The following is a 14590-nucleotide window of genomic DNA, read 5'->3' as shown; positions in this document are numbered from 1 at the left end:
CAGCTGCCAGAGTCATTGCTCACCAACGCGCCTACGAGGAAGCCAAGGCTGCCACCAGCAGCTCTGCACCGTGAAGCCGCAGACCTCAAAATTCACAGAAGTTTACTAAGCCACCTTCTTGGGCCTGCAAAACCGTTAGGTCCTAGCTCGGGGCTTCAGCAGGGGGAACTCAGCCCTAGCCGCTGGGAACCTGGATTCTGAACGCAAGGCTCCTCACCACTCGGCTCCTGCCTGCTGGACCTTGCAGACTCCAGCTGGGCCCCCAGGCGCCGGATCTCCTCCTGTGACTGGGCCTGCAGCTCCGTGTACGAGGCGTGCAGGTTCTCCAACTGGAAGAGAAGGCGATGGTGTGGGAGCCCGACCAAGACCCGGGCCCGAGGTAGTGCCGGTGATACCCGTGCAGCACCCGATGGGCACCAGGTGAACACGCGCAGTCTCAGCTCAAGCCCACCCACCTCCAGGCGGCCCCGAGAGCGGACCAGAGGAACGCGCGGCCACCGCGGCCTCTCATGTGGACGCCTCCCAGGCCTCAGCCTCGTTCCCAGCAGAGACCTGTCCCCCTACTTTGTCAGGGAGGGTGGATGGGCCCCCTCCATCTGTGACCACGGGCTCCCTCACCCTCGTGTGGCCTGTGTGGTTTTCTCCACGTTCCCTGCTCAACCTTCCCGGGAAGCGACTCTTTCAGGGATGAACAGAGCTTGCACACCAAGTGTGTGCCGAGTGCCAGCCGGCCCTGCACCGCCAGAGCTGAGAGTGGCTCCACCTGCCCTCCCGGGGCCTGGGTCAGGGTGGCCACCCGGCACCCCAAGTCACAAGCACAGGGCCGAGCGCTTCCGGGGGAGCGTGGGCGGTGCTGGCCTGCGGCTGCTCTGCTGCCGTGTGGAACGGGCCTCTCCTCACCCAGGGCACAGGGCAGAAGGTCACCTCCGGCCGCCTCTCTCCCTGGATGAGGGACAGCCCGCAGGGCCCCGCCTGGCCCTGGTCCTGCCCAGCCAAGCTGGCCTGTGTCTGGAGGAAAGCGGGGAGAAGCAGGTGCGAGAGCCACAGACGCGGCTCCTCCTGGGCTCCACGACTCTCCTCCCTGCAAACCCACACACGGGCCTCGGCTAACTCCGTCTTCCAGTTATTTCCTTTCTAATTCCTTGAACCAGTGCTTGGGGCATTGCCTGACTCTTGGTCTTGGTGATAAAGGCCCTTCAGGTCCCTGAGTGAGATCTGGCCACATCACCCACGTTTCGGTATGTAAAGTTCCAATGGAAAAGAGTTCTGAATACGTGAGCCACAGAAATGTTTCTTGCTAACTTCTTGTTTATTGAGTCAAGGTCAGAGCATGTGCCCTTGCACCCCTAATGGCTGGAGCCTGTAGACATCCCAGGGGCACTCGTCAAGGGCACGAATTCTCCAGGTGTAGGACTGAACACCATCATTAAGTCAAAGTCACAGACTCTATATGCTGACATGGCTCCCTACCAGCTCCACCAAATACTGAGGATCTCTTTAAAGGGGGGCTTAAAGTATGGAGGTCCCTCAAAAACTAAAAATACAACTACCATATGACCCAGCAACCCCACTCCTGGGTATATATCTGAAAAAATGAAAACACTAATTCGCAAAGATACATGCAGCCAATGCTCATAGCAGCACTATTACAACTGCCAAGACAGGAAGCAAGCTAAGCATCCGCTGACAGACGAACGGATAAAGAAGACACGGTGCATATGTACAATGGAGCACGACTCAGCCACAGAAGAGGACTGCTGCCATCTGCAGCAGCATGGGTAGGCCTGGAGACCGTCACACTAAGTGAAGTAAGTCAGAGAAAGACAAATACCGTATGATATCACTTATATGTGGACTCTGAACAACAGAACAAATGAACGTGTACACAAAACAGAAAAAGTCACAGTCATAAAGAACAAACTAGTGGTTACCACTGGGGAGACGGATGGGGAGAGAGGCGAGTTAGGGGTAGGAAATTAACAGGTACAAACTACTGTGTATAAAATAAGCTACAAGAATACACTGTACGGCACAGGGAATACAGCCAATGTTTTATAATGAAGTACAATCTTTAAAAATTGTGAATCACTATGTTGTCCATCTAAAACGTACATAATATTGTAAATGAACTATACCTCGATTTAGAAATAAACACAAACATACACATATTAGGGCTTAAGCTTTAGGCAACAACAGACCGTGAAAGGACCCCAATCCGAGATCTCCCCCAGCCCCCTCGTACAAGGCCTCTACCTCAAGCTGCTTTTCCTTTTCCTTTTCTCTGAATTTCAGCTCCAGGTCTTCCACGTACTGGCAGTGTTCCAACTGCAGGTCCGCGCGTAACTTGCTCAGGGCCGCCTCATGCTGAGCCTCCTGAGTCTGAAGGGAAACTGGAGGGGGGCACGGGCCTCACTCAGCTTGTGACGGCACAGCGTCCTCCTCCTCAGCAGGGGCGGCTGCAGGCACAGCGGGCCCCCCAGGCTCTTCCAGACCCCGTTCTCAGGACCCTGCTCTCTTCAGGGAGGAAGGGAAGGGAAGCCACAGGCCAGCAGACAGCATCTACTGACTGCTGGGCCCCACCGTGTAACAGAAAGAGAACAATCACAAACTACTTTTTCAGTAGCAATTTAGTAGAAGAACAAAAGATTTTGTTTGTCTGCAAAAGATTTCTCTGAAATGAAGGTTTCGGAAGGTTTAGGGAACCTGAGATGCCTGTGACCAACGAGGAGGGACCCCACGGCTGACTCTCCTGCCAGCCAATCACACGGCACTGTTTCTGGGACGACACACGAAAACTCAGTCCCCTTCCAAACTTGCTCATTTTAATGAGAGACTCACATTCAGCCTGATTTTTGTCTTGAAAAACCTTCTCCAACTCAGCCTTCTGTTCTGCCAATTCTTTCTTAAACTGGTTTTGTAAATTCTCCAGTTCTGACCGATGCCTTTCCGATAATTCTCGGCGTAGGTTTTCTAAGCTCAAGTCTCTCTCGGATTCCCAGTCTTGCTTCAGGGTCTAATTTAAATAAGGAGAAAGTAGATGATGGCCAATAGTTTATTATTGCGGTAAAAAAATTTCAACTGCGCATTCGAAAACCGTCACCCCCGCCCAGACCAGACTGCGAGTACAGGACACAGCTCGGGACGTCCAGTCACACAGGAACAGCAGCACCTGCAGGCAAACAGCCCAGGACACGAGAACCAGGACCACCTGCCAGAAACAGAACTGGTCGCTGAGCAAAAGCACAGGAATTCGGCCGGCAAGACAGGCATCCGTTCCCCCACGCAAGACCCGGGCACTACAGCGACACCGTCGAGCTCTGACGGGGTCAGGCTCTGTCCCAGGCGCCCTAAGAAACGAGTCCCCTCTGTCCAGCTCAGAGGGCAGGGGCTGGGGCACAAGGCCATCCTCCACCCACCGCCTGTCCAGAGTGGCCAGGGCACACGGCTCCCCTCGGTCTGACGTCACACATCCCCTAAAACTACACACTTCCTCGGCCATCACCAGCGCCAACGGCCCTTCTACAAGCGTAGCCTTGAGAAAGGGATGGGTGGCAAGAGTCACGCTCGTCCCACCCCCCACCCCCCGTGGTTCCCCAAGGCCCGTACACGTCACTTGATCACCACCTCTGTGGCGTCCACATCTCCCGTCCGTGAGGACCAAGGTCTGTGTCCCAAGCACAGCCAGGGCCGCGCCACAGGGCTGCTCAGAACCAGATGGGAGGAAAGAGACTCGCATCACACCAGGCAACACAAAAGCCCACAACCAGCTGCTGTGATGAATTCACATTGTGCAGAGAAAGCAGCGCACCATGCTTCACCCCCGCGACTCCAGCTCTGACTGCATTTTGTCAGAATCAAGGGGAGGGGTCCTGGGTGGGGCTGAGGGAAATACCGCGTACACGGAATGAATTCTTATCCTGTGTACCTCTATCATCTGGGCATTTTTCTCCATTTCTGATTGTAGCTTCTCCTTCAGGTCAGCTGCAAGAGAAACATAAAAAGTCGCTCAGATCACCGCAGCTCAGACTTTTCCACAATCTGATCCCCCAGGAAACGAGAAGGCTCCCGGCACCTCTGGCCGCTCCACCGAACACTTGCCGACATTAACAGGACAGAACACAGCTGTGAGAAACAAGCAGGTGATGATGTCTGGGTTAATTAGCAAATCACACTCATGCCTGACAAAGGACGGGTGACGTCCAGCCAGAGCGACAGTCCAGGAGGACCGGGCGAGGCCAACTCTGGGGCTGCACAGATCACTGAGCGCTGAGCCTGCATCATCCTTCTGCTTACGGGGACCTCGGCCCGTCCACTCCACACTAGGCCACTGTGCACCCAGGGCCCCGTAGTCCAGGATCCCACTGAGCCAGCTTCCAGGCTGGGTGCTGGACCACAAGTAAATGGAGAGAGGTAAAGACGTTCTAGGTCCCAACAGCTCCCCGCCTGAGAGAAGAAGCACAAGAAAGGAGGTGCTAGGCAGAGGAGGCTGGACTAGCGGGCGCGGCCAAGCGTGGGGCTGGGGAGGAATAGCACCAGGCGACAGCAAGCAAGCCCTGGGCGCGGGGAAGGCGGCCTGGACAACTCCAGAAATCACGCAAAGGCCCAGAAGCCAGCCTCCGAGGGCAGGTCCCGCCGGGTCCACAGGGGCCCCACCTGCAGCAGAGCTTCAGGGACCCGACGGCAGGGTGGGCCTCTCGGGGGACCGTTCCCAGGGGTGCACATGGAGGAAACAGCATCGAACAGGCCTAACTAAGGAAGGCATATTTCGTATTTTTAAAATTTAACAAAAGCAGGGGAGGACGTGGAACTATCTCCTTGTGTTTGCCTGAATCTAGGTGAAGAAACAGGCAAGGCATCAAAGGACCGACAAGGCTGCTCCTCCAGGTGGGTGGGCCCCCAGGAGAGGCAGACTCTGCAACCGGGGCAGATCACAGGGAAACGGGCCAGGGTTTCTTCTCCGGGGGAAGAACGTTCTAAGCATGAAAACACGAAAAGCCACCAAAGTGCTGCCTTTAAACACTTTAAGTGGGTGAATCATGTGGTACATGAATTACAGCTCAATAAAACTACTACGTATGATTTTTACAAAAAGTACTAACAGGGCTTCCCTGGTGGCGCAGTGGTTGAGAGTCCGCCTGCCGATGCAGGGGACGGGGGTTCGTGCCCCAGTCTGGGAGGATCCCACATGCCGCGGAGCGGCTGGGCCCGTGAGCCATGGCCACTGAGCCCGCGCGTCCAGAGCCTGTGCTCCGCAGCGGGAGAGGCCACAACACTGAGAGGCCCGCGCACCACAAAGAAAAAAAAAAAGTACTAACAAAAGATATACCAAGAAACATTAAAATTAAATCATATAAGTTCACCTTGAGGCCAGCACATCGCCAGATTGAGAGGCACCTGAGCCGCCACCTGGCACAGGGCGCAGGGGGGGACGGGGGCGGGGGCGGGCTCCACGAGGCCTGGTCGCACACAGAGGCCCAAGCACAGCTCAGAAGCCAGGCGCCTCCGACGACACCCGCGGGCCGGGCGCCGAGCGTACCTGCCTCCTCCCGGACCAGCTCCAGCTCCCTGCACGCGCGGCTCTGCAGCAGGGCCCGCTCCTGCGCGTGCCGCCCGGCGAGCTCGGCACGCAGCTCGGCCAGCGCCGCCTCCTTCTCGCGCTGCAGGTGCGCCTGCGTCAGCTCCAGCCGCGCCGTGTGCATGTCGCTCAGGCTCAGGCGCAGCACTTCCAGCTCCAGCTCCTGGAGGACACCAAGTGCAGTGAGATAAGCCAGGCCCAAGAGACAACTACACGATTGCACTGCCCCACTGCCGTGAAGCATGTAGGATCGCCAAGTCACAGAGACAGAAGGTAGAATGGCGGCTGCCAGGGGCTGGGGGACGTCGCTTAGCAGACAGGGCTTCAGGTTGACAAGATGAGAAGAGTTCTGGAGACGGATGGTGCTGACGGTTGCAAAACAGTGTGAATGTACAAACACCAATGAACTGTGCACCTAAAATGGTTAAGATGGTAAAATTTATGAGCGCTTTACACTTAAGAAAAAGACTGACCAAAACGGAGGTTGAGGGAAGTATAAATGGAGTTTCAGTAACTACTATGCAAGAGGAAGGTGAAGCTGTTGATTAAATTTAGACTTAGATAAGTATATATGTTGTATTTAATAACCTCACCATTAAAAGAATAGAAACTGTATATTATTACTTCAAAATGAACAAAGGCAGAATTTTTTTTTAATCCCCTGATAAAAAATAATCCAAAGAAGGCAAAAAGGAGAAAAGAAAGAAACAAAACAGGCAGGACAAATAGAAAGCCCAATCAAACGTCTGATGTAAGTACAAGCGCATCAGCGATTACATTAGATATAAGGGAATCACTGCCCAGTAACTGTGAGTCAGTTAAAAATCAACCCTATGCTGCTCACCAGGCACACATCTCAAATAGAAGGATGCAAAGATGCTGAAGGTAAAGGAGAGAGAAGACCAGAACCACATCTGATCCATTCACACAAAGCTCTACGTCAGAATCGGCACAGAAGCCAGGAGGGTGCTCGCTTCAGGGTGGGCAGCAGGGAGCGGGGTCCAGCACCGCCCTGCCCCTGAATTGTAGAGACCACGTGCTGTTCACGGTGTACTCATCTGTTGGGCTATATCTAAGTTTTGTGTACTTTTCCACAAAGATGCTACAAGTCGCAGTTTAAAACAAGTATGAAATGTGTATTTAAGGCTGGGTTTTATGGACCCCACTAGAGACCATTTCTCCAGGCCCTGCCAGGCCCTCCTCTGAGCTACATTTCTCCTGCAATAATGCAGACTAAAAACCAAACTTGCGGGCTTCCCTGGTGGCACAGTGGTTGACAGTCCGCCTGCCGATGCAGGGGACACGAGTTCATGCCCCGGTCCGGGAAGATCCCACATGCCGCGCAGCGGCTGGGCCCGTGAGCCATGGCCACTGAGCCTGCGCGTCTGGAGCCTGTGCTCCGCAACGGGAGGGGCCACAGCAGTGAGAGGCCTGCATACCGCGAAAAAAATGAATGGATTAAAGAAAAGTAATCAATTCAACACTCATGGAAGTCACACCAAGCACTGTGGTACGAACTGGGATGGTAAGACCAGCGCCCAGCCGGCAAGCCCGTCCCCCAGTGTGTCTCACGTGCAGGGCTGCCCACATGGGCATGGGCATCGAGGGCCAGGTCCAGGAGGCACGCTGACCCCACAGGACCCTCAGTGAAGGAAGGGCGACTCTCCCTTCCACGCCCACCACCAAGATCAAAGGTCACAGGAAGACCGCCCCCAGCTTCCTCAGTTGGCTCCGGCCCCCACGCACGCAAGGGAGGCGTCCCCAACCGGGACACACCTTAACCGAGAACCCAGGAGAGGCATACCTTCGTCATCACCCTAGGCTGCTCCGGACTGTCGTCTTCCAGCTTCTGCGGCGTCCCCGCTCCACCGGGCTCCTGCAGCTGGAGGGGAAGGGCCAGGAGCATCCACAGCGGCTCCAGGGGTAGCCCGCCGCTGCCGCCCCCCCGCCGGCCCTGCCCGCCTCCAAGCCCGCCAGTTCCATCTGCACTACTCTCCTCCTACACAAATCTCACGCTCTAAACATTTTTTATGTAACTTGCTTCCCTAATGATGTCGCTGCCCTATTTTTAACGAATTCTGCTTCTTTATTTCACCGTGTACTTAACACAAATCACTAAACTTTAGTTGCTCAACACATATTTTCTAAGCTCTTAATTTTATATAAATTCAAATATTTCATCTTAAAGATTTTCCTTTAGATAAATCTTTTCCTTAATAATTTGCAGAATAGTATTTTTAGTTTCTTTTTGTAAATCACCTCAAAATTGAGTTTAAAGCTTTCCAATGAATTTTCTCCCAATAGTTTTGAACCATAAGTTTACAAGAATTGGGGCTTTTATCTGCAGGAAGGCTCAGTGCGCACGACTTGGCGACTCCCGGGCAGCTTCCACCCCCATGTTCACCTGCACCTCCAGCCCCGAACACATCACTCTGCTGCTGTCAGGGTGAGCGTTAGCATCTGCTGGACCTAACTGCACTTATCAAGTTTCTTTTCTGGTCAGTTATAACTGCTTGAGAGGACTGGCATAATTTTATTCCTTCTTACAGGTCTTCCAAAGAACAATGAGAAAATTTATTTTTTTTTTCTAGAGTAAAACATTTTACCTTGCAATTACTACCAGACCCCTGCATTTATCTAAGACACAAAACGGATCTGAGCAACCTTGCTTCTCCCATATCATGATGCTATTTCATCATCCTAAGGATTGTTCTGTCACACTCAATTATTCCCAACCATGCCAACACCACCTTAAATAATGAGGAAACAGAAGAATGAGGGAACCACCTAGAAGGACGAGGAACAGTGAACTCATCCACCCTCCAGTTTTCTAAGTGACTGGAGAGGCCATCTCAGTAGCCTGCTTTCAACTGACAATTCAGGGACTTCCCTGATGGTCCAGTGGTTAGGACTCCGAGCTTCCACTGCAGGGGGTGCGGATTCCATCCCTGGCTGGGGAACTAGACTCCGCATGCTGCAGGGTGTGGCCAAAACAAACAAACAGACAAAAAACATATCTAAGGACAAACAAAACTGAAAAGGGTCGTCAACACTGACGCCACAGAAGAGTATTCCTACGAATAACTTCATACCCCAAACTGGAAGATTAGAAGGACACATTCTGAGAAAAAGCACAACTGAATAGTCTGGTAACTGTTCAGTAAGTTGACTCTGCAATTAAAGGTCTTTCCACAAAGAAAGCTTCAGTCCCCAACAGCTCCACCATCTTACACCAGCTCATCCACAGAGCAAAGGACCCTCTCAGCTCGTCACATGAGGCCAACATAACCTCAACACAAAAACCTGACAAGAGAGGAAAATTACAGGTCATTCTCTCGCAGAACACACTTTTCCTAAATCAACTGAGAAGACCATATGACTTTTCTCCTTTAGTCTCTTAAGTGAATCACACTGATTTTTTTGGAATGTTTGACTAAGCTTGCACTCCGCTAAAATACACTCCACTCCACACCCACCAAAACTGTTAAAATAGAAAACAAATGTTAACACCAATCACAGATGTTATAGAACAAGGAAAACACTCATATGCCACCACTGAAAATATAAACTGAACAACTGTTTTAAAACACAGCTCAACATACACAAGTTGAACGTATACCTAAATACTGACTCAGACATTAAATACCTAATTACGGCCCCATAGAAACGTGTTCACACAGACACCAAGAGACTTGTATGAGAATGTTCATAGCAAATGCCAATCAACAGCGGAACAGAAAAACCAAGGTACATCCATACAGCAAAATACTATAGAACAGCGAAAATGCAGGAACTACAGCCTTTAACTCCTAAAGGATGCTGGATAAGAAGACCCAGACTCAGGACATGCATACCGGATTATTTTATTTATAAAACACTCAAAACCAGCAAAACTAAACCATTCTTCTAAAAGTCACAGTGCTCCATACACAGAAAGTAACTTGAGATGGATCACAGACTTAAACATAGAAACCAGGCCATCAAGCCTCAAGAAGACACTGGGGATTATCTTCACAACCTCAGGACTAGGGGAGACCTTTTGGACAGGACACAGAAGTCACTAACCATAGGAAAAAATGATAAATTCAACATCAAAGTTAAGAATATTGGCTTATCACAAGACACCATTAAGAAAACAACTTAAGCAAGGTAAGCAAGACTAGGAAAAATATTCAAAGTACATATATCTAACAAATAACCTGGGAATGCTAAACAATAAACTTTGGAAAAATAAAGACAAAAACAACTACAGGTTTCCCCCACTACCAAAAATAGAGCATTCCTATGAAAGCTTTCATAAACCAAGATGGCATAAAGGTAAAGAAGCAATTAGATTTCTTCATAAAACTGAAAATCCTCCTTGAAGTTCTTTCTGTTAGCAAAAACAGGTACTAATGTAGATCTTTTGTAAAAGTGAAGTGGTGTAAAGCGAGCTTTCGAGAAGTGACGGATGGCTGTGTAAACAAATATTCTATAGTTAGCAAATCTGTGTTTACTGGCATGAGAAGTAGCAATTCTGAAATTAATTTGTGTATATTTTAAGATTGAGCAAATAAGTAAAGATACTGTAGATAAGCCTTTTCCCCAATTTCTCACTATGGGAAAAAGGAGCTAAAAATAAGGAGAGGGGGAAAAGCTAGAATAAATTCTGTGCTGTTGGACTGGAACTGAAGATATTAGTGTGAACTCATGGTTTTGATTATACATGCAAATAGACAGATAGATATAGATGTGCGTGTATATACACACATTTATACTTTCTGGCTCTGTCTATTGAAACAGCCTAGAAGCAGCCATACCCCGCAAGCAATAAGCACACCTAGCGCCCAGATCCTGGATTCTAAAGCCATTCTCCACCGAAAGGAACCAGGGCTCCTTGAAGAAATGGCTGGTTTGGGGCTGCAGCAGCAAAGGGCAAAATAAGCCTAGAAAATCTTGGTGCCAGGAATTAAGGCGCCAGAAAATGATGAGGGCATGTTAAAAGGTCACATGCCAATTCAAAGGCACTCCCAGTGGCCAAATGTATGTATTTCAGCAACAAAATAAACATGGATATGATGGATTAAAACCCATAATAAAATAAGTATCTAGGAGTCCATACTGATATAAATAATTGAATAAATAAATTGCGGAGAAGCAACAGTTCCTCCTTAGAGTAAAACGCCAATTAATATATGTAGATGGAATGATGGAAACAAAGTCATCATTTGGCCAACACCATCACAGTAATTACTGCAGGCAAGAATCTTCAATAGAAGCTAAAACTAATGGAAAGTACCATGAGAAATGGAGTATTTACAGGGTCTCTAAGTACCTCCTCATAATATACTTATTAACTACAAAGGGGAAAACAAAAACTTCTCTGTCAGCAGAAATCTGGCAGGCCCCCCAGTAGTGAGACATAGCTACCACCACACCACCTGTGCTTCTTCTCAGGATGCACTCAGCAGACATCATCATCACTTCCACCGTGTTCCTGCCAAAATGCACAACCTGACTTCAATCGGAAGGAAACATCAAACAAACCCAAACTGACAGGGATCCTACAACATAACTAGCTAGTACGCCACAAGTGTCAAACTTATAAAACACAAAGGAAGACTGAGAAACTGACCAGACTGGAGGAGACTAAGGTGACAAGGCACTGAAATGCAATACAGAATCCTGGACCAGAAAAATCGGAAAAATTAGAATAAGCTCTATCAATCAGCTCACAGTATTGTTTCAATGTTAACTAAAACTGATGTGATTTATACTATGATTACATAGGTGTCAATATTTCAGGAAGCTAGGTGAGGGATCTCCAGGAACTCTGTGTTATTTTTTGCAATTTTTTTTGTGGGTCTGACATTTTAAAATGAAAAGCTAAAAACCACAAAACCTTTAACTTAAAATAAAAAAGACTTGTCTGATTTGAAAATAAAAATATGAAATTAATAAATGATGATTTACATTGCGAGGTTTTCTCCTCAAAGAGCCTAAGCAGGAAGCATACAGAGCAAAGCCACTGAGGGTCAGGGCTCAGCGCTCTCAACGTGGCTTCCGTGGACTCAGCTGTGACCCGCAGCTCGACCCCAGAGAAGCAACAAGAGCACGAACACGAACCGAAACTAACATCCAGCCTCAGGTCCCTCAGACCACAGGGAGTGGAAGCAGAGTGAGGTGGGCACAGGCTGGTCCAAAGACTCAGGCACCAGAGTTCTGGGCAGCTGCTCCCCGGGCAAAGTCGGAACGCCACGGCGAGGTCTTCCAATTTTTCCAAAGAAGGAACATTCTATAATACGTTTGTAGGCAGAATATCATAAACTTTATATGCTAGCAATCATTCCTTTTTTTGCAATAAGGCCGTCCAGACACAGCATGACTTGGAGTCAAATTCTGCCCTCAACCACCAGTTTTCAGCTCATTCTAGCAAACAGCTGCCCCGGCCCTGCTGCACACAAGTTAGGGGTACCCCCAGTTCAAGTGCACACACGAGAGGAGGCCCCAAGGAGACCCGCATGCAGGCAACCAGGAGGCCCAGGGAGGCCATGCACCCTCAACACCCAGGTCCACACCCGCCCCTGCAGCTCACAGGGCCTCAAGCAACAGACAAGACACCATTTCTGTGACACCTTCAGCCCTGCCCTCCTCACCCCACATTCAGAAAGGAGGGAAAGGACAAAGACCAACAAGTAGGTGGATTTGACAGCAGGTGAAGGGATATTACGGCTTAAGTGTCCAAAGATACCTGTCAGGGGGGCTGATGCACAGCCACACCCGAGGAACCCACACTTGTCAAACTCCCGCTACCACGCACAGCACCAATACTGACCCCTGCCTTCAAACAGTTCGCCCCAAATTTCTCAAAATCATGGGGTGCAGAAAAATCTTTAATTAGAAGTGAAACCACAAAAATATACGCCACTTTTGCAAGATAAAATAAAACCCCCTTTCCCCACTTTTGATAGGCAAAAACAGACCTAAGACCACTTTTAGTAAATTACGCTAGCAATAACCAGGAGATAAGCAAAACTGAGAACACAGAGCCGAGCAGATCTACCTGAGGGGCTCCTGCGCCATCAGGGGTGTCGCTGCACGACGCGTTCTTGCCAACGGCCCGGCCTCCCAGGAGTCCGGCAGCCTCGGCCGCAGCTACCGGACTCTCCTCCTGGTCAGGCGCATCGACAGCCGCGCCCTTCCTCTTCGCCGGCGTTTTCTTCGAATGCGCACAGTCACCTTTTGTTTTTCTCTGTCGGAAGTGAGCAAGCTGCGCAAAAACGTGGAGAGGTAGTAGAGACAAAGGTAAGTGAGGAAAAAGTAACAGAACCACAAAGACAGCAAGCTTGTGGGGCACATGAGGCTCTGGGGCTGGCTCAGTCCACACGGCCACACCTGGCCAGACTCACATCAACCAGGCCCCGTCCCAGAAACACCACCTCCATTAACATCTATGATACTGGGAGTTAAAGCTCAGAATGACACCAAAGAATCTAACATTAAGGACTGTTAATGATGCCTCCGGACAAAGGAAAGCAATAAGGCTGACGGGCAGAATAGCTGTCCCAGCCCCTGACAGTTTACAGAAAAATTCAAAAATTAAAAAGTACATCTATTTAAAAAACTGACAGCTTAATCAAGGCATGTTTAAGGTTTAAAACTATATAGAAAAGCTAAATTCTCCCTTTTTGCCCCATTTTCCCCAATCAGGGAAATACATAGCCTAGCCAAAACTTCCTTGCCATAGATTCTGAGACAAGGTACAGAAATAGCAAAAAATTAATTAAGCCAGGTCAATCTAACATCCTCCTTTTTGGAATCAGATGTTCTATTTTTCATGACGCAGCTCACCAAAGCACCAGGGACCTCCGCAGAATGTCCCCATCAGAAGGCACACCTGGCTCTGTTCAGTCCCACAAATCTGAGGGTTTAGACTGTTCACACACCATCTCCCACTAGCACCTTATTCAAAAGGTAGGATAGCTAACGTCAGCTTTTCACAGGAGGACAAGGTCCTTCAAATGACAACTCTGGTCATAAAAGTAAATGCATCTAACAAATGTTTGTATAAATGATAACAGAAGTGCACAATTTCATGGACATAGGAAAATCACAAAAGGCAATTTAAGTGAGAGAAACCGTCTCTCAAGAACAGACACTGCCTTCAAAACCAGTCCCAGATTCGTTTATTTTGTGCCCAACTCCATCAAATCTAACCGTCTGTGAGATCCCTTCCTGCATCACAGACCCAGTCTCTGGCCTGTGGTCACCCAAGAAGAGGCATCTGTTTCTTCTCCCAAGGTGAAATCTTCTCATCACCATTAATGCTCCTTCAAGCAACATTTAGGCACATTTACAAACCATGGTGAGCTCAGGGAAAACGGTATTAAACTCTGGCTCGCTTCCAATCTCCTTCCTATGTGCCAGGCACATGCAAAGGGGAAAAAACACACTACAGCCTCACTCTTCAAACCCCAGTCGGAAGTCTGACCTGCACAGGAAGCCCAAGGAGGCCGCTCTGTCCTCTGCCTGTCACCACCTCACACCACTCACCATATGTTCTGAGTGTTCCCTTTAATGCGGTGGCCCTGTGGTTTCCTCAAGGGAAGGAACTAGCACGGAACTAAACACCCCTGCTGGCTGATCCATGTGAAATTCCCAATGTCTGACCACGTCTGACCTCAAACAGCAACCTCGCAGGGCTCTGCCTAATAGTCGCGGGCACTGCACAGCGGCTCCCCACGACAGCCGGAGTGGGGTGGGCCAGGGCGGCACAGCACATGCCCCCAGGCTTTCTCCACTGTCTCTAGGGCTCGCTTCTGGTCGGTAAACGGTTCAATGGCCACAACACGCCCAGAACAGCGAGTACCGGACGATGCCTACGTGGATGACAAAGGCCCACTCCGGGACCGCACAGAGCTCCCGGGGGCATCCGCAGCGCAGGGACGTGACACCTCCCAGGAGGCTCCGTCCGGGCGTCTGGAGCTCCCAGGCCCGGCGCGGGGGGCGGCCCCGGCAGAGGCCCTCCGCCCTCAC

General features: G+C 50.0%; 1 protein-coding gene across 6 annotated transcripts in view; it reads right to left on the bottom strand.

The window, feature by feature from the left end:
• PCNT (pericentrin) overlaps window positions 1–14590 on the bottom strand; it is a 96460-nt gene that overhangs the window by 80834 nt on the left and 1036 nt on the right. For 5 of the 6 annotated variants that reach the window (XM_049710259.1, XM_033418522.2, XM_049710257.1 and 2 more), the window contains exons 2-8: window positions 12618–12824; window positions 7380–7457; window positions 5537–5738; window positions 3926–3981; window positions 2839–3013; window positions 2254–2390; window positions 218–329 (exon numbers count right to left, since the gene is read on the bottom strand). In XM_049710259.1, coding sequence (XP_049566216.1) covers window positions 218–329; window positions 2254–2390; window positions 2839–3013; window positions 3926–3981; window positions 5537–5738; window positions 7380–7457; window positions 12618–12824 — 967 coding nt within the window. Of the gene's footprint in view, window positions 1–217; window positions 330–2253; window positions 2391–2838; window positions 3014–3925; window positions 3982–5536; window positions 5739–7379; window positions 7458–12617; window positions 12825–14107; window positions 14248–14590 lie in introns of those variants that run through there. The other variant, XM_049710258.1, reaches the window with a different exon arrangement.

Source organism: Orcinus orca, chromosome 5, assembly GCF_937001465.1.
Source record: "Orcinus orca chromosome 5, mOrcOrc1.1, whole genome shotgun sequence".
NCBI classification, from domain to species: domain Eukaryota; kingdom Metazoa; phylum Chordata; class Mammalia; order Artiodactyla; family Delphinidae; genus Orcinus; species Orcinus orca.
The sequence above is the reverse complement of the archived record's forward strand: the minus strand, read 5'-3'. Positions and strand labels throughout refer to the sequence as shown.